The sequence below is a fragment of the Nannospalax galili genome, unplaced genomic scaffold, assembly GCF_000622305.1.
Source record: "Nannospalax galili isolate Female #2095 unplaced genomic scaffold, S.galili_v1.0 scaffold300, whole genome shotgun sequence".
Classification (NCBI taxonomy): domain Eukaryota; kingdom Metazoa; phylum Chordata; class Mammalia; order Rodentia; family Spalacidae; genus Nannospalax; species Nannospalax galili.
The window spans coordinates 1,972,112-1,995,156 of NW_008347322.1; the positions used below are offsets into that span (position 1 = coordinate 1,972,112).

Consider the following 23,045-nt stretch of genomic DNA (forward strand, 5'->3'; position numbering starts at 1 on the left):
GATGGGGAGAGAGGGTGGGGGAGAGGGAGTGGGAGAGGGGATAGGAAAGAGGGGACTGGGGAGAGAGGGAGTCGGGGAGAGGGAGTGGAAGAGAGGGGATTGGGGAGAGGGGATAGGAAAGAGAGGATGGGGGAGAGAGGGAGTGGGAGCTGCCCTTGGAACCACCCTGACTGACTGTTTCTGGATTTTTGAGACAGGGCCTCTCTATATAGTTTAGGATTGTCATAAATTCAAGGCCAGCCTGGGCTACAGAATAATATCTTATCTCAAACCAAACCCCAAAATACAATAGGGGCTGGAGAGATGGCTCACCAGTGGTTAAGAGCACTGGCTATTCTTGGAGAGGACCTGGGTTCAGTTTGCACATGGTGGTTCCATACTACAGTTCCAGGGACCTGACACCCTCTTCTGAACTCCATAGGCATTGTAAGCATATGATGTACTTACTTACATACATGCAGGCAAAAACTTAGAGTAAAAATAAAGATTCATATATGAAATTACCAAAAAAATACATAAAACCCAAAAACTTCTAACAAACAAAAACCTCAAATCAACCAAAAAGATGACACTTTGAAATCATTTAGTGTTTGAAAGCGTGACATTTTAAATAAATCTCAGTGAGGTGTGTGGTTTACACCCAGGAAAACTGACGCAGGCTTTGGCAGCAGCTGTGATCACAGTAAAGTTTTTTGTGGCCACAGGAAGTTTGTTTGCGTCCTGCCCCTGGCAGCCACTGACCTGTTGAAAGCCTCTGCTTGCTGGTTGCTGATATCTCTGCAGTAGAATGCTGCTTTTGTGGGCCCATTTCCTTAGTTTTTTTTTTTTCTGTCAGCTGGCTGTGCTTAGTGTTGTACGTGTGTCTGTAGGATGTATTGGGAGAGGGGACCCTGTGCTCACGTGCCAGGAACTGAGTGATTCTTCGCAGGTCCCATAGTCTGAATTCCTCAAAATCTCTAATCCAGGGATGGGTTAGAAGAATCCCGAGGCTTTGGCTGGAGAGCACAAGCCAGCCCTGGCTGCCTGGCTCTTCCTGCCGCTCCTGTTCTCTGACCACCTTTGTTCCAAAGCAGACGACCCCTGGCAGTCATCTGAGGAGTTCTTATTCTAAGGCTTTGCCTTGACTTTGTTGGTGAAGTTTTCCTTTCCAGTTAGTTTCTGTGGACTAGCTATGACCATTTTAGCCAGAGGAGGTACAGTTTGAGAGCCGGATGGCTGGTTTTATACTAGTGCTGGTCTCTACTTGGACAGCCCTGGTTCTGCCTCAGTCTTTGCTTATCACAGTCCTGTGACTCGCAGCGAATTGATCTCTAGGATCTCTTACTGATGTGTTGGATATATCGCCGTTTGCTTTCCTTAACTTGCATTTCCTCTTCCAGGTGGAAGACGTTAGAAACTCATGATGTTGTAATAGAGTGTGCCAAAATCTCTCTGGACCCTACAGAAGCCTCATATGAAGACGGCTATTCTGTGTCTCACCAGCTCTCCACCTGCTTCCCCCACCGCTCAACTGATGTCACCGCCAGCCCTTATGTTGACACACAGAATAGCTATGGTAAAAAGTGACTTTGGTACTTGCCTATTTTGCAACTTTGTCTCTGTTTGTTGTTGACTTTGAACCTCTTTTTGTAGAGTGAGACTCCTTTTATTTCCTGGGAACTCCCTGAAGTACTTGAATTTGAACTTGTCTCTTGAATTGGTTTTTCCTTCAAGCTTAGTTGTCCTACATCTCTGTAAGAATACACCCACTGTGTAGTGAGACCACAGATAGGTCCCCAGCACCTACGACAGTAAAGGCTCAAGTACCAGACAGCTGGGCCCTGAGTCAGAGGGAATCTCAGCTTTCTCAGCCTCCGGTGAGGCCCCCTGGGCTGGAGCTCTGATGCAGTTTGAATGACTCTGGAGTCACAGCAGGTCGTGGCGTTAGCTGGAGTGGAGGCTGCACCACTCAGGCTGTCGGGCATGGTGTGCCTGCCTTTTAAATTATGCTGAGGCTGAGCTAGATGTCAGACTTGCCTGGACTTTAGCTTCCAAGGAGCAGTTAACGAATCTTTTAATTGTTACTTTGCTCCTGATGATGTCCGTCCACCTCAGATTTTTTAAAAAAAAAAATTTTTTTTTAAATAGTTTTACGTGTGCGTGTTATACCTCCATGTAGGTAAGTATACCGTATAATACAATGCCTGCGGAGGACAGAAGAGGCTATCGGATCCCCTGGAACTGGAGTTATGGACAGTTGTCAGCTGCCATGTGGGTGCTGGGAATCAAACCCGGGTCTTCTGCAAGAACAGTCAGTGTTCTTAACCGCTGAGCCACCTCTCCAGCCCCTTAAATTTTTTTCTTTATTATTATTTATGTGTATGTGTGTATTGCCTGCATATTGGTAAGTGCACCCATGTCATGCAGTGCCAGTGGAGGTCAGAAGGGGCTGTCGAATCTCCTGGGACTGGAGTTACGGACAGTTGTTAGCTGACATGTGGGTGCTGGGATTCGAACCTGGGTCTTCTGCAAGAACAACCAGTGTTCTTCACTGCTGAGCCATCTCTCCAGCCCCCTACCTCAGATTTTTAAAGTAGAGGATTAAGTATTACCAGATGGTCTAGAGGACTGGCGACTGGCATTTTCATGAGCATAACCCCAGACCCACCCCGTTGTCTTCCTCTCATTTCAGGGAGTGTCACTTCCACCCCTTACTCCACCTCTCGGCTCATGTTGTTCAGCTCGCCCGGGCAGCTACCTCCGAATCTGAGTTCCCCGTCCACACGGCTGTTACCTGAGCCGCTGCAAGTACGGTGCCACGCAGTGTGTCTGTTGCTGCTCTGCCTCCCGGTGAAGCTGACTGTGGGTCAGGATTTAGTGTGTAGTGGGGAGATTTCACATTGTGCGTTTCAGGAGGGCCCTTCAAGGACTCTGGAAAGAAGCATGGAGAGCTGCTGCTGCCTCTGGGACATGGAGTCCACACATTTAAACCACAGCTGTGTTTTGATAAAGCTTTCACAAGATGCCTCCTTCAGTTGAAGAGGCTAAATTTAAACTGGATGTTGGCCAGACACCTTGTGGAGGGCGCAGTGTTTATTTGCCAACACTGACGTACTTTCTTAACTTCTAGGCTACTCTCTGGAGCCCATCCATGGTCTGTGGTATGGCCACTCCTCCAACGTCTCCTGGAAATGCCCCACCTGACTTGTCACACCCATACAGTAAAGTCTTTGGTACCGCTGGTATGTGGGTCTTAGTTGGACTTGGACTTGATTGGCTGGTGTGGGCCTGTGTTTTGTGACAGAAGGAGATCTCATAGTGACTTTGGGGACCATTTGGCAATAATAAACTTAACTTAGAAACTTAACGTAAGTTTCTGGGTTTTCAGAGTGAGTAAAGAGATGGGCATACAGGAAGCTGCTGTGCGCTCCCAGAGTTGACCATCAGCTTCGTCTGTAGCAGTAGCAATGCTGAGGAGAACCTGGCAGTCTTTCTGCACTGGGGCTCAGCAGTCGTTGATATTTTGTCTTTGTCTCTGAGCAGGTGGAAAAGGAACTCCTTTGGGAACCCCAGCAACCTCTCCTCCCCCGGCCCCACTCTGCCATCCAGATGACTGTGTGCACAGTCCAGCTCCCCAGGCCACAGCCACATCCCTCAGGAAGGTGCGTGCCAACCTCGTGACCCCACTGACTATCTCACTTTGTATTGCCTAATTATGCTAGATTTAGTCCTGCCCCCAAATGTGATGGGATTGAATCAGAATAATCAGAAGTAGACATCACCTCTCAAGGTGTAGCCTGCTGACCCCGGGATCCCGAAGCCTTTAAGGTTCAGCAGGGCCAAACTGACTTCCCACAGCATTGGATTCACATTCACAGTACAGAGACTGGGGGGGCGGGGGTAGGGTGTCAGCCCCAAAGCACAGGTCAGGGTAGGCCCAAACACTCGGGAGGTAATCTCCTTAATGTCTTCTTTTAGTTTATAAACAAAGTGGGGGCATGGCTCTAACCTGGGCAAGAGAAATTATTATTGTTGTTGTTATTATTTTGTGTGTGTGGTCTTTTTGAGACAGAGTTTCTGTGTAGCCACAGCTGGCCTGGGACTCACTTTATCCCACAAAGATCACCTGCCTCTGCCTTCTGAGTGCTGGGATTGAAGACATGTGCCATCATACCCAGCTTGAAATGATTGACTTTTAATTAAAGCTGGGCCCTTGAGGTTATGTATACACCTGTAGGAAATACAGCCAGGTATGGGTTGTGCATCGAATCCCAGCACTCCAAATGCTGAGGCAGGAGGATTGGTAAGTTTGAGGCCAGCCTGAGTTACATAGCAAGACCCTGTCTTAAAACAGCAAAGAAATGAACAAAATAAGAAGTGTGCTCAAAACGTGTTCCCTGCGCACCAAAGGGTGAGGGTCGTCTCCTGCGCCTTTAGATCCTCGAGTTGGAACTGAACTAGCTGCTTCTGTCTATAGAACACATTTTATATTCAGACCTGAATATTTAGCAGGAAATGTTTTTGGTTTTTAATTTTTTTAGTTACACACAATAATTGGTTTGATTATGACATTTCATACTTAGATGGCATCGTGCTCTGCTTATATTTTCCTCTCCCCACCCATAGCAGGCCATTTCTTTTTTAAAAATTTTTATCTATTTAATTTTATGTGCATGAGTGGTTTATGTGCGTGTATGTAAGTCTACCCAAACGTACAATGCCCATCGAGGCCAGAAGAGCGTGTCGGATCTCCTGGAACTTCAGCTACTGACAGTCTTTAGCTGGGACCCAAACCTGGGTCCTCTAGAAGTACAGAGCAGCTGGCATCCTTAACTCCAGAGGCACGCCCCCCCCCCCTTTTTTTTTTCCTTTTTCCAGATAGGGTCTTGTGAGGCCCTGGCTGGCCTGGAACTCAGCAGAGATCTACCTGCCTCTGTTGGGATTAAAGGCATGTGCCCCCACACCCCACAGCAAGCAGTTTCTTAAATGATGAACCAAGTCTGTCACTTCAAGGTAAACAGCTGACAGTACTTACAGTGCATAAATAAAATTTAGCTCTCACGTAAAACAGGGCGTTAAAAGGCTGGTGCCTGCCACTGTTAGCTTGGTGGCTTCCTCAAGACTATGCCAAGATTGAAAAGTCTTGGGAAGTGTAATAATCTTGATTTTGTTATTGTATAATGAAGCGTTTGAAAATTTAGAAAAACTGTTGAACCAGTATTTTCTAAGTGTCCGGTATATGAGTTATCCAATCACGCCTGGTTCAAAATACAAGGTAAATGGTTGATTTCAGTGCCATATAGTGAGCTGGAGAGGTGTCATGGGTTAGCATGTGGTTGTGTAAGCATGAGGACCTGAGGCCGATTTCAGCACACATGTAAAAAGCCAGGCATTGCGAGCACAGCTGTAAACCCAACCCTGTTGGAAGGAGGAGACAGACGGGTCAATGGGGCTCGCTGGCTACCAGCCTAGTCCAGGTTCAGTGAGAGACCCTGCCTCAAAGGAGTAGGGTGCAGAGTAACAGCAGGACACCTGACATCCTCTTCTGGCCTTGGTGGGCGCCTGGGCGCGCACGCTCACACATGCACAGGATAAATACACAGCATAAAAAGTTTGTGTGTGGTTTTAGGTTTTGCTTTATAACTACTGTTGAGAAGCGATCAGATGCAGTGTGCACTTTGCTGTCATGTATCTTCGAGGCCCTGTGTAGGGGCATTTTCTTTATATGCTTCATCCAAAATAACATACAGTATCGCCTCACATGTAGAATGTAGGAGAAGTCAACCAGCTTTCATTAAACCTGTTATTGAAGAGGTTACAAAACTGTGACCGTTCTGTTCTCAGTAAATGTACTATTTTAGAAAATGTAAATTAGAAATGTAGAAATGTAGTTGCTTTTTCATAAAAATACCTAATATATATTAGCATGACATAGATTTATTATGTTTAAGTTAATGTTTAATTTCTGATTAAATTTTTGGTAGGTTTAACCACATAAATAGAAGCCCTTGAAATTCTTTGTATTTTTTTTTTATTTTATACAATTCTTTGTGTGTATATATAAATATATTTTTTAAAATATTATTTGTACTTTTTATGTGTTTGAGTGTTCTGCCTGAATATATGCAAGTGTACCTGTGTTGTACAATGCCCATGGAGGTCAGAAGACGGTGTCAGATTCCCCTGGAACTGGAGTATGGTTGGTTGGTTTTTGGCTGCCATGTGGGTGCTGGGAATTGAACTGGAGTCCTTTGCAAGAGCAGCCAGTGCTCTTAAACGATGAGCCGTCTTTCCAGCCGCTCTGTATATTTTTAATGAATTTTTGTGGATTTCATACACTACATCTTACTCATATTTAGACCCCTCCTCTATCTGCGAGATTCTGTGTATTTTTAAGACTATAAAGGGCTGAGCATGGTGGTGCACATCTTTAACCTCAGCACTCTGGTGGCAGAGACAGGCAGATCTCTGAGAGTGATGCCAGCTTGGTCTCCGTAGTGAGTTCCAGGCCAGCTGGGGCTCCAGGTAGACCCTGTCTCAAACACAGATCATAAAGGAGCCAGAAGTCGAGCAGTTTCCCTGGACTAACTTTTAGACTCCTCACTGTGTGCTACAGAACACACAGAGGTGCCCAGCATTTTCTATTGTGTGATACGGATGGTGCTTACCTTTCCAGGAAGAAAGAACAGAGCACACAAGGCCATGCCTGCACAGACAGCCCCATCTTCCGAACGACAGAGGGTTAGGTAAGCTCCACAGGTCCTGATGGACCCTGCTTGTCCATTGGAATGGAACTGTGCAGGCTGTGCAGCAGGGTCAGGATGTTCTGGAGTGCCGTGGAACACTGATGCCTAGATAAGAAGGAAGTGGTACACGCCAAGCACCAGCATCGCAGTAACATCCAAGAAGTGTTCAAGCTGCTGCCCTGAACTACCTGTTTCGAGCAGGTCTAACTGGGGTTTTATCTGTTCTTAGACACAAAAGCCTGAGCGTTTTCTTCTTTGTGGGATTGTTTTGATGCATAAGCTCTTAGCCTTTTATCATGGCCCCAGGAGAGTGGCCTCCTCTGCTCCTCGGGAGGGACATGTAGGCAGTGCTATGCTATGTACAGCCTTGCTGGCAGCCTTGCAATTTCAGGAGTTAGATTATTGCTTTGACTGAGTTGTCTCTGTTTCTCTCCAGAGGAGCCATCTGGAAGCAGAGGTTCCGTTCCTCTCCGTAATCTCCCAGATTTCCTAGGTGACCTGGCCTCTGAGGAAGACAGTATCGAGAGAGATAAAGAGGAAGGTAACGTGTGTGCGCTGCTGTGAGTCGTGACGTGGTCCCTTGCTCTGTTCGGAACTGGGAGCTCCAGTCCACTCACAGGCTTGCTTTTTTTCTTTGTTGGGTTGAAAGGTGGGTATTTGTTTATAGGTTGTATGCTGGGGAAAGGTGGCCCCCTCTTTCGTAGTCCCTGGTGTGTGGCCCTGGTTCTTGGCAGAGCACAAACCCAAGCTCTTTTGCCTGGTTGGATGCTTACTGGTGCTTTCCGTGTTCCCCACCCCCCTTTCAGCTGCAATATCCAAAGAGCTTTCTGAGATCACCACTGCAGAGGCGGATCCTGTAGTTCCTCGAGGGGGCTTTGACTCTCCCTTCTACCGAGACAGTCTCCTATGTTCTCAGCGGAAGACTCACTCGGCAGCCTGTGGGACTCAGGGCTCCAGTATGAACCCTGAGTCTCTGCACTCCTCCCTGGACAAGCGTGGGCCTGACACACCAAAGCAAGCCTTTACTCCCATAGACCCGCCCTCCATCAGTGCTGATGCCAGTCCCGCTGGGGACAGGTACCGCCAGGCTTCTCTGGAGACCAGTATCCTCACTCCCAGCCCTTGCAAAATTCCACCTCAGAGAGGAGTGAGCTTCGGAAGTGGGCAGCCTCCCCCATATGATCATCTCTTCGAGGTGGCCTTGCCAAAGACTGCCTGTCACTTTGTCAGCAAGAAGACCCAGGAGCTGTTGAAGAAAGCAGAAGGAAACGCTGAGGAGGGCTATGTGCCCTCTACCTCCCCGGTGGCAGTGCTGGACAGACTGATAGAGCAGGGAGCGGATGCACACAGCAAGGAGCTGAGCAAGTAAGCCCGGGACTCTGCACTTCATCTGCCCAGGTTATTAAACGCACAGGACCATCTCAGGCAGGACAGGACTCGTCCCTCCTGCCCAGCAGAGGCAGCTGGTTCTCTTTGTGTGTTGTCAGACAGTCATCACACAAAGTCCTTCCAGTCTGTGGCCTTTCCATGTTGAGAGTGTGGGCGTATGTACCTGAATGATCTGTGAGATGGCGTCCGTTTTGAAATAAGTCTTCAGTGCAGGTCATTTTGTGGCACTGTTCTGTGAGGACACCCCACTGGGTGTGTGTGCGTTTGTTCTCTGGAAACTGGGCATTAAAAGTGAGGTTATAACCTCAAAGAATAACACAGTATTGTTTTCAGAACTTCCCTCTAATTACAGGCTTTTGTTTTGTCTTTGATTATCTTGGTAGCATAGTTCATTAGGTGGAGGACACTGTTACCAGCACTTTTCCACAGGTTCCGGTGTCTAGATGCCCCCACAAGGCACCTAGGTTTCCTTGAGAGCCGAGGCAATTCCCAGCCCTCCTTCTATTACCCTGGTCACAGGACTCAGGGATGAAACCAGGGAATCACCCTGGCCAGGGGTTGGTTTGGATTTCCTGCCACTGGTTCTTGAGTTTAATCATATGTGGGGGGGAGTGTCCTTACTGTGTAGCCCAGGCTAATCTGAAATTTGTGATCTCCCTGTGGTAGCCTTTCAAGTGTTGGGATTATGAGAATAGGCTACCACACCTGGCTAGTGTTTCTCTTCTACATAATATATCAAGCTGGAATTTGAAGAGAATTGTAATATTTAAAACTTTTAAAATGAAATTTGGGGGCTGGAGAGATGGGTCAGTGGTTAAGAACACTGTTCTTGCAGAAGACCTGGGTTCGAATCCTAGCACCCACATGGCAGCCAACGACAGCCCGTAACTCCAGTTCCAGGGGATCCGACAGCCTCTTCTGCCCTCCACGGGCATTGCACGACACAGGTGCACTTACCTACATGCAAGCATAACACTCGTACACATCAAATAAAAATAGTAAATAAAATATTTTTTAAAAATAAATAAAATAAAATGAAATTTGGTGTGATAGCTCAGATAAATGACCTGCCTTGATCTTGTAGGATGACAGTAGCCTCCAGGGAGAGTGACTCCCTGTGTTGATAGGGAGGGAGGAGTTGGAACAGAGCTCATGTCTTCCCACTCAGGGTCCTTGGAGAGCAGATCCTGTGGCATAGGCCACTGAACATGGGAGAAGTGTTGGGGTTTCTCTTCCCTGGAAACTTGGTTATAGGAGACAGGATGCCTGCCTGTTCATGCACCAAGGCCCCTCCAGCTGCACGTGGACTGGAGTTTCAGATGTTCTCAAGCTGCTGCAGACTCTAACCTTGCTGCAGCTAAACTCCAGATTTGTAGGTAGAATGCTGGCCTAGCATCCATGAAACCTTTGAGTCCCAGCACTGCATAGAATGAGCCGTGGTGGTCCATGCCTGCAAACTCAGCACTTGGGAGACGGAGGCAGGAGAACCGGAAGTTCAGGGTCATTGTTGGCTACTTAGCAAGTTCAAAGCCAGCCTAAGCTACATGAGACCCTGTCTCAAAAACCAATAAAAAGAAGAAAAAAGTTCTGATTCTTGCTTTAAGGACAGGTTGGTAACTTCATCTTTCCAAAAATTTCTTCCTAGGTTGTCCTTGCCCAGCAAGTCTGTTGACTGGACCCATTTTGGAGGTAAAATTGTTACTTGAGCTCCACTCGTCCCTTCTCTGTCCTTGAAGGAGGTGTCCTTAAGGAAGCCTCTCCCTGTGGCTTGCACCCCAGCCAGCCAGCCTGTCTGCTTGGCAGGAGGATCCCAAGTGTTGCAAAGTCAGCGGTTCCTGTTTTTGAAAAGTGGCAAGCCCTTGGGCTCAAAATGAAATGGGAATGCCAGGCTTCCCTAGAGAGGGGCCCAAGTGGTGGGATGTGCTGGGAAGTCCCCTCAGGGCCAGCTCATGTAGCCCAGGCTAGCTTTGAACCAGCTCAGTGGTGGAGGAGCAGTGGCGGAAAGGGTGTCAGAAGGACTCTGGCCAACTGTCCTGCCTCTCCAAGGAGCTGTCTTCTAGTACCGCTGTGGATGACTTTAAAGGGAGATGAATGGAACATAGTTGTAGCTCTGCTCCTAACAGTGGCTAGTGCTGGGAACTAGGTGGTCACTTGTAGAGTGATTTGGTTTTGTGAGAGAGGAGAGAGAGAGAGAGAGAGAGAGAGAGAGAGAGAGAGAGAGCACCTGTGTGTGGAGACCAGAGGACAGCCTCAGGTGCCATCCACCTTATTTTTTTGAAGACAGGGTCTCTCGCTGACCTGGAGCTTGCTAGTTGAGTGAGGCCCTGAGCTGCTTCCCCAGTGCTACGGATCACAGGCATGCCCCATCGTGCCTAGCTTTTCCGTGGGCTCTGGATAGCGAACTCGGGTCCTGCTTGCACAGCAAGCAGTTATGGACTGAGGTATCACCCCAGGCCCCAAGAATTGTTTCTTCAGCTAAGGCCTATGGAAGGGCCTTGATGCAACTGTGTGTAAAAGGCCTTTCTGCCACCTTCCCTCTGCTTTACAATCAGGCTCTCCCCCCTCAGATGAGATCCGCACCCTCCGAGACCAGCTGCTTTTACTGCACAACCAGTTACTCTACGAACGTTTCAAGAGACAGCAGCATGCTCTCCGGAACAGGCGGCTCCTGCGCAAGGTGATCCGAGCGGCGGCTCTGGAGGAACACAATGCCGCGATGGTGAGCAGACAGGCAGACTGTGGGCTTCACTCTTCTGCTCTGTGTCTGTCTGATAGCTTGTGAAAAGCAGTGCCAGGGTAAGGGCAGTGCTGTTCACTCTTGCCCTGCTCTGAGTGGCTGAGGGCAGGCTCTTTAGTTCATGAGGTCCCCTTGTGAAAGTCTGGGCCTAGGAACTCCTTTGAAGGGCTCAGAAATCGTGACAAATAAATGCCTGTCTGTGTCTGCTTGGCATGTGCTGTGATGTAAAAGGCCACAGGAGCTTGTCTGTGTCTTTTCCCTGATGTGCTTTCAGCTCGCAAAGCTATTCCATGGCACAGACTTGAAGGGATGCGATGTCATGGGATAAAGCCAGATATCCTAGAGCTTGAATGTTGGCATCACCAGTTTTTACCTTAAGCCTTTTGAAGCCTCCTTTTTTTTTTTGGTCTTTTTGAAACAGGGTCTCCCTGTAGCCCCAGCTGGCCCAGGACTCCCTATGTAGACCAGGCTGGCCTCAAACTCACAGAGATCCACCATGCCTGGCACAAAGCCTCTGTATCCATTCTTATAAAATAGAAATAATCATGACCTGGTCTATATAGTGAGTTCCAGGCCAGCTGGGGCTGCAAGGAGACCCTGTCTCAGAAAGACAAATACATACATACATAATAGCAGCCCCACCTTTCCAGTTGTGATGGTTAAATCAGGCCAATAAGCATTTGCTTTGTGTCTAGTGCACTGTAATTCTGCATGTGTTTAGCGTTCTAGTGACCTAAAGTGCCAGATATTCAAGGCTGTGTCATAGCTTGGGTGTTTGAAAGTACGGTAAGCCCTGAGAATGCTTCTTTAAGCTCCGTACAGTCCATTCACTAATGTGGTTTGGAAAACCCCAGGGTATACCAAGTGAGACAGTAGAAAGGCGCCAGACTCCCGAGTGTGGTGACATGACTGTCCTGTAATGTCTGTGGTGTGTGTTAAACGTGTGTGTCATCGCACATATTAGATGACAGCTGAAGTGACGGCCTCTCTGTTGTTGCTAGAAAGATCAGTTGAAGTTACAAGAGAAAGACATCCAAAGCTGGAAGATGAGTCTGCAGAAGGAACAGGTCCGGTGCAGCCAGCTTCAGGAGCAGCACGACACCATGGTGACCCAGCTGCACAGCCAGATCAGACAGCTGCAGCACGACCGAGAAGAATTCTACAACCAGAGCCAGGAGTTGCAGGTATCATCGGCTACACCAAGCAGTCCACAGAGAAGGCGTGGAGCGGGGTGGGGGGGAGGAGGGGGGAATATGCGAGGTGGGGGTGGTCACAAGTCTGCCACCCTCCTCAGCTTACCCGAGATGAATACTTCGCCTCTGAAATGACAGGTATATTCCATGTCAGATAAATCTTACTGAGGGCAGATGAAGGTCCCACCTTCCTTGGTTCATTGGTCTCCCAGTGTCTTGGCACTGTGGAGCCATAGAGATAGTTTGGTAGTCTCTCTAAGTCGGTCTGAGCACAGTGAGTGTTGGTGTCGTAGTGACAAAACGGCTGTTTGAAAATAATGCACTACATTTAAAGTATTTTACATTTGACTTACTTTAAGTGGGTGTTTTGCCTGTATGTATATAAGTGCACCCATGCATGCAGTGCCTGTGGAGGCCATGGCCTGAAGAGGGCTTTGGATCCCCTGGAACTAGAGTTAGGGACAATTGTTACCTGACATGTGAGTGCTGGGAACTGGACCCAGGTCCTCTGCAAGAGCAGCCAGTGCTCTTAAACCACGGGGCCATCCCTCCAGCCCCTAAACCTCACTTTTAAATAACTGTAATTTCTAAGCTGGGTATGGTGGTGCATACCTTTAATCCCGGTACTCAGGAGGCAGAGGCAGGCAGATCTCTGTGACTTCAAGGCCAGCCTGGTCTATGGTGTACATGGCAAGTTCCAGGCCAGCTGGGGCTACAGGGAGACCCTATGTCAAAAAGACCTAAATAAATATTAAATGACCATAATTTCTAACACACTGTGATCCTGTCCGCACATGGTATCTTGACTTTGAAATTGGTAAACAGTGGCACCTCCTTTCCTGTTCTTCGCTGGTTTATCATTGCGAAAGCCACTAAAAGCCCAGCTGTGCCAAGCTGTGTGTCCTGCACAAGCACAGCACCATCTGCATTGAACTAGGCAACCTCCCTTGTTGGTCGTTCCCATGATGCTTCCCTACAGGTGAACAATCTGGACAGCATTGCTGTGCAGTTGCTGCTTGGCTCCAGGGCTTTGGCATATAGTTTGGGATCTGCAGGTCTACGTTCTCTCTGTCTCTCTGTCTCTCTGTCTCTCTCTGTCTCTCTCTGTCTCTCTCTCTCTCTCTCTCTCTCTCACCTATTGTTAAACAGTAAGACACTCAGAAATCAACCCTAACTTCCATAGCTTCCTTCTCTTAAATGAAAAGGCCCAGTACTGACGGCCCAAGAGCAGTAGGAGCAATGGCATCCCCAGCTCTGCTCGCGTAGCCAGCCAGGTGGGCTTGCGGCCTGGCTTCCAGTGCTCTGGTAACCTCCCACGTCTCTCTGGTAGACAAAGCTGGAGGACTGCAGGAACATGATCGCAGAACTGCGAGTGGAGCTGAAGAAGGCCAACCACAAAGTGTGCCACACCGAGCTGCTACTCAGCCAGGTGTCTCAGAAGGTGAGAGGAGACCCTACCTGTGGACACCTCAGACCTGACAGATGTCTGTCTGAGGCCCAGCAGAGAGCTGTTCTACCTAGGAAACACTTGGCAATGTCTGGAGACATTGGTGCTCCTGGCAGTGAGTGATTAGGTAGGAGCCACAGGTACTGCCGAATACCCAGTGCCCAGGAGGTCCTCGCTGCAGAAGTGCCCCCTGAACCTGGGCCAGGCGTGTCTCTTGAGCTCTTTCTTAATACCTTGCTGACAGAGGTGTAAAAGGTTGTTAAGGGTCTTTGGTCTGTGATTCCAGCTTTTGGGATCTAGTGAAGTCTGTCATTTACTTAAGAACGGGTGACTTTCCCTGGGGCTTTGTCCCATGGCCTGCCCGTCAGTTCCAGTGTTCCGGGGTGGTTGGCACCAATAAATTGTGTTTGCGTTTCTTCTGTGCAGAGCACAATGGGAAGGGCATTTCTGTCCGCGTCTGTTGTCTTTTGGGTACTTCTCCCGTTGGCCATGATCCCAGGAGTTGGAAACAAGGAACGAGTTACTCTGTCCTTCACTGAGCTCTGCTGCCCCTGGCTGCTCCTCAGTTAATGTTCCCCGGCTGGTTCTGTGGTACTCCGCTCTCACTTTTCTCATGTGTGTTTTGGTTAGCTTTCAAACAGTGAGTCAGTCCAGCAGCAGATGGAGTTCTTGAACAGGCAGCTCTTGGTGCTTGGGGAGGTCAACGAACTGTATCTGGAGCAGCTGCAGAACAAGCATTCAGATACCACCAAGGTATGCAGCGGGGTGGGAGGGGGCACCTGAGGTGGGACCTCTGCGTTCCCTGGCAGTGTCAGGTGGCGTAACGGTTCATGCTTGCTAGAAGGTGGAGGGGCAGGGTCCACTTCCTCCCAGGCCCAGCCCCAGCCCTGTCCAGCCATCATGGAGTGCTTGTATGCACACCTGTAGGATGCCTTGGGTGTGGGGTCCTGTTGAGGTGTGTATTGGTTACTTTCCTTGTTGCTGTGACAAAAGCAGCTGAAGGAAGGAAGGGTTATTCTGGCTCATGCACGAGGTCTATCTTGGCGGGGTTGGCAACGTGGCAGGAGCATGAGGCGGCTGGTCACGTCACATCCCAAGTTGGGAAGCAGCAAAGTGAGAGCTGCCGCTTGGCTTGCTTCCTCCTTTTCTTCAGTCCGAGACCCCAGCCCATGGGATGGTACCGCTCACATTTAGAGTTGGTTTCCACCTCTGTTCACCTGGGTAATTGCTCACACACAGGCCCAGAGGTTTGTTACCATGGTGATCTAAACCCCATCAAGTTGACAGTTGCTGTGGCTTCCTTGTCCTCTGGCCCCTTCAGAGAGGAGGGTGGCAGCCGGCCCTGTCCAGCATGCCTTCAGGACTGAGGTGGCCTCCTGTGCTCTCCACTCGGCCGTCTCTCCTTCTTTTCATGCTGGGTCTAGTTCTTGTCCATGGTGGCTCAGTCCTGGAAAGGCCTGTCCAAGGTGTTGGCACAGCAAGGAGTGTTTTGCCAGTGCTGTTGAGGCAGAAATTTCATGTCCCCCAGGTCACGTTGGGGAGGCAGTGGAACTATGCAACAGAACGATGCTCAGTGCTCCATCACGCTCAGGCCTGTAGCAGTCCATGGGCTGGGGCTTTATAAAGTATGTTTTGCTTGTTCATTCATTTGCTTTGGCTGAATGGAGAAAGTTGTCTTAGAATGGGGACTGTACATGTTCATGGTAGAGAGCCTTCTGGTGGCTCAGCCTCTAGTTCAGTCTCCCTCTGAAGATGGTGGATGCAGACCTGTCTCTAGAACTCAGCTGACCACTCTGGACATGGTTTTGAGAGGAGAGGTGGGAGCAGACCCGAGACGCCCAAAAGAGCTTGCTGAAGCGTGTTTCTGGTGCCTCCAACGAAGAGTGTAGCTGGGCCAGCTTCGGGGGTGGGGAGCTTCAGTTTGGCATCCTTGAACACTGAGACTAACGAAAGTCGTGACCCCTTTTGGGGGCATTTCTCAGTTCCCAGTCAGGAAGGATACTGCCTTGTCTTAGGCTGGATGCTGTCCATTGTAAATCAGAACAAGCCAACCAACCTGGCTTCGTGAGTCTAGCCTAGCTTACTGAATTTTATTGCTACACTTGACAAGTCCTGAGGCAGGTGAATTCAGGTTGATAAGTCGGCAGTCCAGGCAACATCGTGAGGAAGCCAGGCTCTTGGCACTCTTCTGTCCTACTGTCTACCCTGTCAGCTTTGTCGTCCATGTAGCCCACTTGTGTGCTAGGTTACCCCCGGTACAGGAAGAGGAGAGTGTTTCCTTTTATCTGTGTCTCAGTGCGATCTTTCCCAGAAGCCCACTGGTGCTTCCTGTTTTGTTTTCCAGGGTTGAGTGGTGCTTGGTACTTAACCTGTGTGGGCCTTGAGCAAGCCAGGACATGCCTCTGGTGGGGAGCTGGGGTTGCTCTTCTTTCGGCCAGTGGAGGAGGAGGCAAGGCAGGCGTCTGACAGTCAGACTGGAGAGTTACTGTTACCCATGGACCTTCCCGTTCGGATACTTTGTGTGATTGCCCATAAACAAACACAGGTGTCCCTTAGTTTCTGTGCAGGATTGGGTCCAAGGCCCTTGCAGATACCCAGTTCTGCAGATGGTTAGTTCCTCGTGTAATGGCATGACGTTTGCCCAGAGTCTTATGTACTCATTTCTAGGTCACATGTAAATGCCTGGTACGAGGTAAACACTGTGTAGATGGTGGTTAAACTGCATTGTTCAGAGATAGCAACAAGAAGCCCATGTGTTCATGCTCGGTGCCCACAGTCAAGGTGAACAGCTTCCGTTTGTGTCTGGTGGGTCTGAGGAAGTGTGGGCTGACCGCTGCCACAAGTACAGAAGCTGCTGCGTTTGTTCTCCTGGCCCGTGCTGAAGCCTGGTGCTGCTCAGCACCACTGGAGTGACTGAGTTTCCTACCAGTTCTGCCTTCTGCATCGTATGGTTTAGTGACTGGCACAGATGGTAGGTCCCCATGACTTGCAGTTCATGTCCTTTTTACAAAGCATATGTGGAGAGGTTTGTGCCTTTATGTAGGTTTTACCACAGTAAATGCACAGTAAGAAGTTGTTAGGACAGTGTCCTTTTTCCGTCTTTTGTGGGCATGTCAGCCTGTACTTGCTGTAGGTTTGCAGATGCCAGTGGGCTACCTGCTTGGCTTGATGGACAAACTTTGGCAGGTACCCACTTTGCAAATGCTGCCTCTCCTGACCAGGCCTGACCTTTGTATTGTTACCATGGCTGCTGGAAGAAGGAGGAGAGGGGAAACAAAGGCAGATGAGCTCCAGGCCCACTGAGCGGACACCGTGCAGTGAGAAGTGGCTTGTTAGGTGCCTGTTCCCGGGGCTGACTGTGCTGCCTATGTCTTGTCTGCCCTTGGTCTTTTCTCTAATACCACGTCCCCTCTGCAACCTGAGATGTCTAAGGCATACTTCCTCCAACACCCTGACGTTAGTCTCAGAGCATTTCTAGCTTTTGTAAATCTCTGTGGTGACCGTAAGCCATGTCTTTTCATGTTTCGAATGTTTCCTTAGAACAGAGGTCAGTACAGGGCACCTAGCTAACCCAGCCCACCTGCTTTCCAGAAAGGTCATCTCCCTCATCTCTACCCTTGGCGCACTAAGCACCTTCTCCAGACTTGGGACGTTGTTGTTGCAGGGCGGACACAGCACACAGCACCCTCATCTGTAAGTCCTAACCCCAGTCCTCTCTCTTCAGGAAGTTGAGATGATGAAAGCCGCATGTCGGAAAGAACTAGAGAAAACCAGAAGCCACCTGCTCCAGCAGGGCCAGAGGCTGGACACCTCACAGAAACGGGTTTTGGAACTGGAATCTCTTCTGGCCAAGAAAGACCACCTTCTCCTAGAACAGAAAAAATACTTGGAGGATGTCAAGAGCCAGGCGAGGTAACTTGCTTGGGAAAGGTGTGGGCAGCGAGGTGCTCTTTTAAGTGGAGGTCCCGTCTTCTGAGCCAATTGCTGTCTTTCAGCGGACAGTTGATGGCTGCAGAGAGCAGGTATGAGGCTCAGAGAAAGATCACCCAGGTGTTTGAGCTGGAGATCCTAGACTTGTACGGCAGGTTGGAGAAGGATGGCCTCCTCCGGAAACTTGAAGGGAAAGCAGAAGCAGCAGAAGCGGCGGAAGAAAGGTGAGCGCACCGTGAGCACAGCAGCCGCCTCAGCCCTGCGTCGTGGCTCGCCCCTCGGCCCGCATCCGGGGTTCGCCGTGTTGGGGCTGCGCCCTGGCCCTGTGATGCACTGCTGCAAGCAGACTGTGGGGCAGGGCTGTGGGGAGGCCGTTAGAGCTGGCAGGGCCCCATGGTCTCTTCCTTTTGCATGGCTGCTCAGTCTGCTGTTAGTGTTGCAGATGACCATCCGGCACAGCTGTTGTGGTGACCTGGTTTTCACTTGAGACTCCAGCTTGGAGCTACATGGTTCAGGGAGCCCAAAAATAAATGCCATTCCCCTGGCTGTCTTACAGGCTCGACTGCTGTAATGATGGCTGCTCAGATTCCTTGGTAGGGCACAATGAAGAGGCATCTGGACACAACGGTGAGACCAAGACCCCCAGGCCCGGCCACACCCGGGGTGGTTGTGGAGGTCGAGGTGCTGGAGGCAGCAGCAGCAGCAGCAGCGCACTTTCCACCCCAGAGAAGCCCCCGAGCCAGAGGTTCGGCAGCCGGTGGGAAACCACCATGGGTGAGCTGGCCACCAGCATCCCAACTGTGGGCTCACTTCCCAGTTCCAAAAGCTTTCTGGGCATGAAGGCCCGGGAACTGTTCCGTAACAAAAGTGAGAGCCAGTGTGACGAGGACGGCATGACCATCAGTAGCCTTTCTGAGACCCTAAAGACAGAGCTGGGTAAAGACTCGGGTGTGGAGAACAAGACTCCCTTGACTCTAGACGGTCCACATCTGTCTCCCCCAAATCCAGACAGTGTTGGACAGCTCCGCATCATGGACTACAATGAGACTCATCATGAACACAGCTAAGGAGTGTCTGGCAGTGTTAACTCGAGTCTTGGTTGGATAGAACAGGAGGTGTGAACGTGTGTTCTAGGCGCTTCCGTTCCCAGGGTCTGATCATCTGTCTGTTCATGCGGTGGAAATGGGACAGAGGTCCTGTGACAGCCGACCGAATGTTTAACAGCGGTTTTTGGATCTGGCATTGAGATGCCGCCTACCCTTCCCTTCGACCCTCCCCAGCCTCTTCATTTACCCAGCAGTGTGTACTAACTGAGGGCTGGTGTGCTCCTCACCAGCTTTATTTTCTTCCTTCCCCCCCAAAATGGTTGTGTCCTTTGAACCTGTGCAATACGAGGCCAAATTCCATCTTTGAGTCCAACACACCACTTTGCTTTCCTGAGGCCCAGATGGCTCTTGTGTAGACCAGGCAGTTGAGGGCACTGCAGGTAAGTCTGGTTTTGTCCCTTTTAGGAGGATGTGGCCTGCAGAACTGATGTCTTTACAGGAGACTTCACTGCTTTTTGGTTCTGAAATTCAGCATCTAATGCCGCAGATCTAGAACAATGGTTCATTCACCCTCACTTTTGGTGGCTCTGATAAGCTTCCTAGAAAGTTCCGTGAGAACAAATACCTGTTCTGGCAGTCTCGTTGGCACTGTGGAGGCCATTTGGGAAAAACCTCTTCTCGCTCCTTCCCCCACTACCTCTTTATTTATTTGGTGTTTGCTTGAGCGCTGGTGCTGTGCTGCCCATGGATGGGGATGTAGGTGGTGGTCCTGCTCTCTGCAGACAACAGGGAGTAGTCACTTGGAGAGGGGCCCAAGAAGTGCTTTCCATTGTGGAAGGCACCTCTGAGCTGGTCTCATCCAGCTGAGTCATCAGTTCAGCTCTTTGGTCTGCTTGTGTCCCCCTGACCCCCTGTCCACCATGAGTCTGCTTTGTGCCACTGCAGCAGACAGGCTCTGAAGGGCCAGAGGTGGGCTTACGTGACTGTGTTCTCGGGTGTAGGTTCTAGGCCACCCAAATGGTAGCAGCTTTTTTACACCAATTCTGACTTCACAGGACTCTCTGGGAGCTTCACATGCTCCTGTTAGAAATGGCAGAGCATGGCAGTTCAGGAGGGTGTTGGTGAAGGCTGTTGCTTCTGGGCTGGGTAGAGAACCCAAAGTCAGCAAATGCTCCTGAAATAAATGCTAGAAGCCTAAGAATTGTTGCCTGATGTTGTAGCCCAGACAAAGAAAAACTTGGTGAGAAAGAGCCATGAATGTGGTTTTCTTGTTCTGTTCCTTACGTGAAAAGAGCAGAGGGGTTTAGCCATGAAGAAATTAAACTGGAATGGTACGAGGTACTGTTGCATATGGAAGCTTCCAGCATAGGGTGAAAGTCTTTCTTTTCCTTAAGTGTGGCAGTCAACATTCAGGAACCCCTAAAGGAATCAGAGGCTCCATGGCAGTCCTGTGAGGACCTGTTAGGGCCAGGCTGTCTGTTGTAGCTGACTGACGAGCCATGGGAGGGCATGTCTTTGTGGCTCTTAGCCCAGCAGAGGCCAGCTGCTGCCAGGGTGTGGAGTATTGGTGGCGCTACGCTTTTAACTCAGCTTTGTCCAAAGGAAAGCTTAAAAACCAGAATGTTCTAGTTCTTGGCTGTAGTTCAAAAAAAAGGACAGTGTGAACAAATTGTGGAAGGGAAGAAAGGTGTTACAGGTTAACTGTCGAAACTGGTTGTAAGTGTCCCCCCCCCCCGCCCCAAGGCCCAAGAAATCTGCACCACAGAACAAAAGCTGTTTCCTTCACTGCGGAGGAAAGGAGGCCAACATGAGAACACTATTTACTTTGTGTGTTTGTGTGTGTGTGTGTGTGTGTGTGTGTGTGTGTGTGTGTTATTTTAAAGAATACTTTTTAAAATGCACAAGTAGTGAGCTATAGAGAGAGGAAGAGGCTGAATGGTAAAGTGGACTTGAGGTGTAGACTGGAGTCTGCTGGGCCTCGGCACCTTGCTCCAAGCCTAGGTGTCCTCTGCTCAGCTCTGCAGTCCGGGCTCCTGTGGCTTCTCAAGAGTTCTAGAGGCTATTGGTTTCCCCACTGAGGTCAGTGTGTGACCTGGAGTCACTGTGAAATTGGGTCTTTTCTGTTTCAGAGGACTCCAGGGTCAGTAGTGAGGTCGGCTTCTGTTTTGAGAGGAGCGACAGAGCTGCCGGGAGTCAGTGGGTCGGCTGATGCTGCTGCAGGCAGGAGACAAGTTTCTAGGAGGTGACAGAGGCTGAGCAAAAAGGTATTGGAGCAGCAGGTGTCCTGGGCAGAGCCTGTCTTGAAACTGATGATGCAGCCTGGTGTGTGTGAATGTTGAGGTTGAATGGCCTCCATCCTGTAGACACTCAGTGCTTGTGCTGTGATGGCCAATGAGCCCCTGGGAGACAGGAGGCCATGTCCCATGCAGCCTGGAATCTTATTAAAAGCACAGCTATGCAGCCATCTTGGGGGGGTGGGGGGGCAGGATAGTGCTCAGGAGAAGAGCTCCTGGCCTTGCTGCACCCCAAGCATGTTTCTAATAAACCTCCTGTAACCCTGTAGACTTTGGGAACAAGAGAAATGTGGCCATGAACAGGAGAAAACAGGCTCCAGAGGTGTCCCTAGGGCTGAGTGTTTGGAGCACCATCATTACTGCAGATGGCAGACACTGACCCTCTTGCTTTGCTGACAGCTTTCAGGAGAAAAGGTTGCCTGACCTTTGGGAATAAGCTGTAGAAGATTCTAATGTATGTGAGGAGAGATCACTCTTCTTAGAAGGTTAACTGTCACAACCCAGGGAAAGTACTGGAAGCCATGGACAAAAGAAAAGAGCCCTCAGGCCAGTGGCCAGCACTTCCCTGGGCAGCAACAGATGTGGGTCCTATGCTTCCGGGGAGAACGAGGAAGCTTAAGCAGTTCAGTGGTAATGGATAAAGGATCTGAGAGCTGGACCCAGAACTAGGCTAGCAGTAAGGATGGAAAGCTAGGAATGTATTGCTGTGTAACAAAATAAGCAGGTTTAAACCAGCCAGTGGGTATTTCCATCAAACACCAAAACCTACCACTTAAAGCCAGAAAGAACCGGAGAGCAAACAGAACACACTGGCTTTCCTCACTGAGCAGTGGGGGCACTGTGGACAGGCTGTGGACAGATGGAGTGCCCTTCCCAGTGTCCTGCCTCAGTAGGAGCCAGCCACCCCACACACTGTGACCCAGATGGCAGCCTGCATCAGTGCCACCTTTCCTCCAAGGTGCACGCTTTATATCTGTCTGCAGTGTATGGTGCAAGATATATCCAGTGCAAGACTGCTTGTGTCTTATGTACATCCAGAGGTCTCTCCCCTAGATGGCTGCAGTCACTGATTGCCCTGGATTTAGCTTATATCTGTCAGTGAAGCCAGGGTAGGCCATCTCTATGACTCTTGTTCCCATGCGGCTTGCTCCCTGGTCTGTGACCCACCACTGTGCCGAGGGGAGCAGTGTTTCTGTCCTGTATTGCCCTGAAGTCTGTAAATGCTTGTAGAGGGGCGGAGCAAACCTGTGCCCCAAACCACTTTGGCCTCACAATGAATGAATGAGGGCCAAGAAGCCGCCTGCCCCTTCCCGTGCCTCAGCATCATCCACCCCTGGGAAAAGCAGGCTGCTAGAGCCACTGAAGCTGGTCTTTCACAGGATCCTGGGAGATAAGGACCCCAGACTCCCCCCCCCACCCCCACCTCACACAGTGTTTGGACAGGAGGGTGTGGCGCTGCTTGGCAGTACTCTGGTGGGTCAGAGGCAGCCAGATGTCTTTGCACTAGGAAGAAATCAGCGATCGCCTTTCATGAGACTTCTGTGGACCACACACATTATGGAGGAACAGATTGTGCTCAGATATAATCTAGTTTTATAATCAATCATGGAAGAGCCACGTATGGCTAACTTGGAGTTTAAAAGGTCCCATCAGTGAAAAAAATCTGATTTTTAAAACTTTTTAGTTAAGTGGAAGTTACCTCTCAGTAGGTTCAAGCCTTTCCCCCTTGGTCTTCGAGCATGTCAAACAATCTGCGTCAGATACCATGGATCCCAGCTGCAGGGAAGCATGGTACAATCTCAGTGAGTGGAATCAGAGGGTTGCTGTCCTCAGAAAGTCTACGATGTCAAGGCAGTTGCTTGTGTTTAACTGTGAACAAATAAAACTTGTTTCGCACTACTCTGCTCTCGCTGCAGTGACTGCACTGGCCAGGGCGGGGCTTGTGGGTGAGATGGAGTGTTGCAGACTGTCTGGAATGGTTACCTGAGTAGTGATGTGGGGGTAAGAAGTCATGGCTTCTGGTCTTGGGGTGTACAGCTGATCTGTCTGCTTCAAAGTCAACATGAGGAAGAGGAGGTCACCTCCAGCATCCGTGTCTGCGTCCAAGGGGCTGACCACCTCGGTTTCAGAAAGTCCTTTTGGTAGACTTGTCGAGAGCTGGCTGACCCTGAGCCTGACCAGTTGTGTGGTGATAAGGGACAGTGTAGCCGTTGCCACCTGCTCCCTACGGACTCCTTGCCCTTTGGGCCCTGGGCAGAGGCAGGAGATAACCTCTACATGATTT

At 49.9% G+C, this 23,045-nt stretch overlaps 1 protein-coding gene across 6 annotated transcripts in view; it reads left to right on the plus strand.

The window, feature by feature from the left end:
• Tsc1 (TSC complex subunit 1) overlaps positions 1–22,659 on the plus strand; it is a 64,220-nt gene extending 41,561 nt beyond the window's left edge. For 5 of the 6 annotated variants that reach the window (XM_008843949.2, XM_008843951.2, XM_029568771.1 and 2 more), the window contains 15 exons: positions 1,380–1,555; positions 2,672–2,787; positions 3,110–3,221; positions 3,523–3,641; positions 6,656–6,725; positions 7,162–7,266; positions 7,532–8,090; positions 9,760–9,803; positions 10,667–10,833; positions 11,853–12,035; positions 13,375–13,485; positions 14,122–14,244; positions 17,216–17,403; positions 17,487–17,645; positions 17,978–22,659. In XM_008843949.2, coding sequence (XP_008842171.1) covers positions 1,380–1,555; positions 2,672–2,787; positions 3,110–3,221; positions 3,523–3,641; positions 6,656–6,725; positions 7,162–7,266; positions 7,532–8,090; positions 9,760–9,803; positions 10,667–10,833; positions 11,853–12,035; positions 13,375–13,485; positions 14,122–14,244; positions 17,216–17,403; positions 17,487–17,645; positions 17,978–18,488 — 2,743 coding nt within the window. In that variant the 3' untranslated portion in view covers positions 18,489–22,659. The remainder of the gene's footprint in view (positions 1–1,379; positions 1,556–2,671; positions 2,788–3,109; positions 3,222–3,522; positions 3,642–6,655; positions 6,726–7,161; positions 7,267–7,531; positions 8,091–9,759; positions 9,804–10,666; positions 10,834–11,852; positions 12,036–13,374; positions 13,486–14,121; positions 14,245–17,215; positions 17,404–17,486; positions 17,646–17,977) is intronic. The other variant, XM_017800840.1, reaches the window with a different exon arrangement.
• The last annotated feature ends 386 nt before the right edge of the window (positions 22,660–23,045 follow it).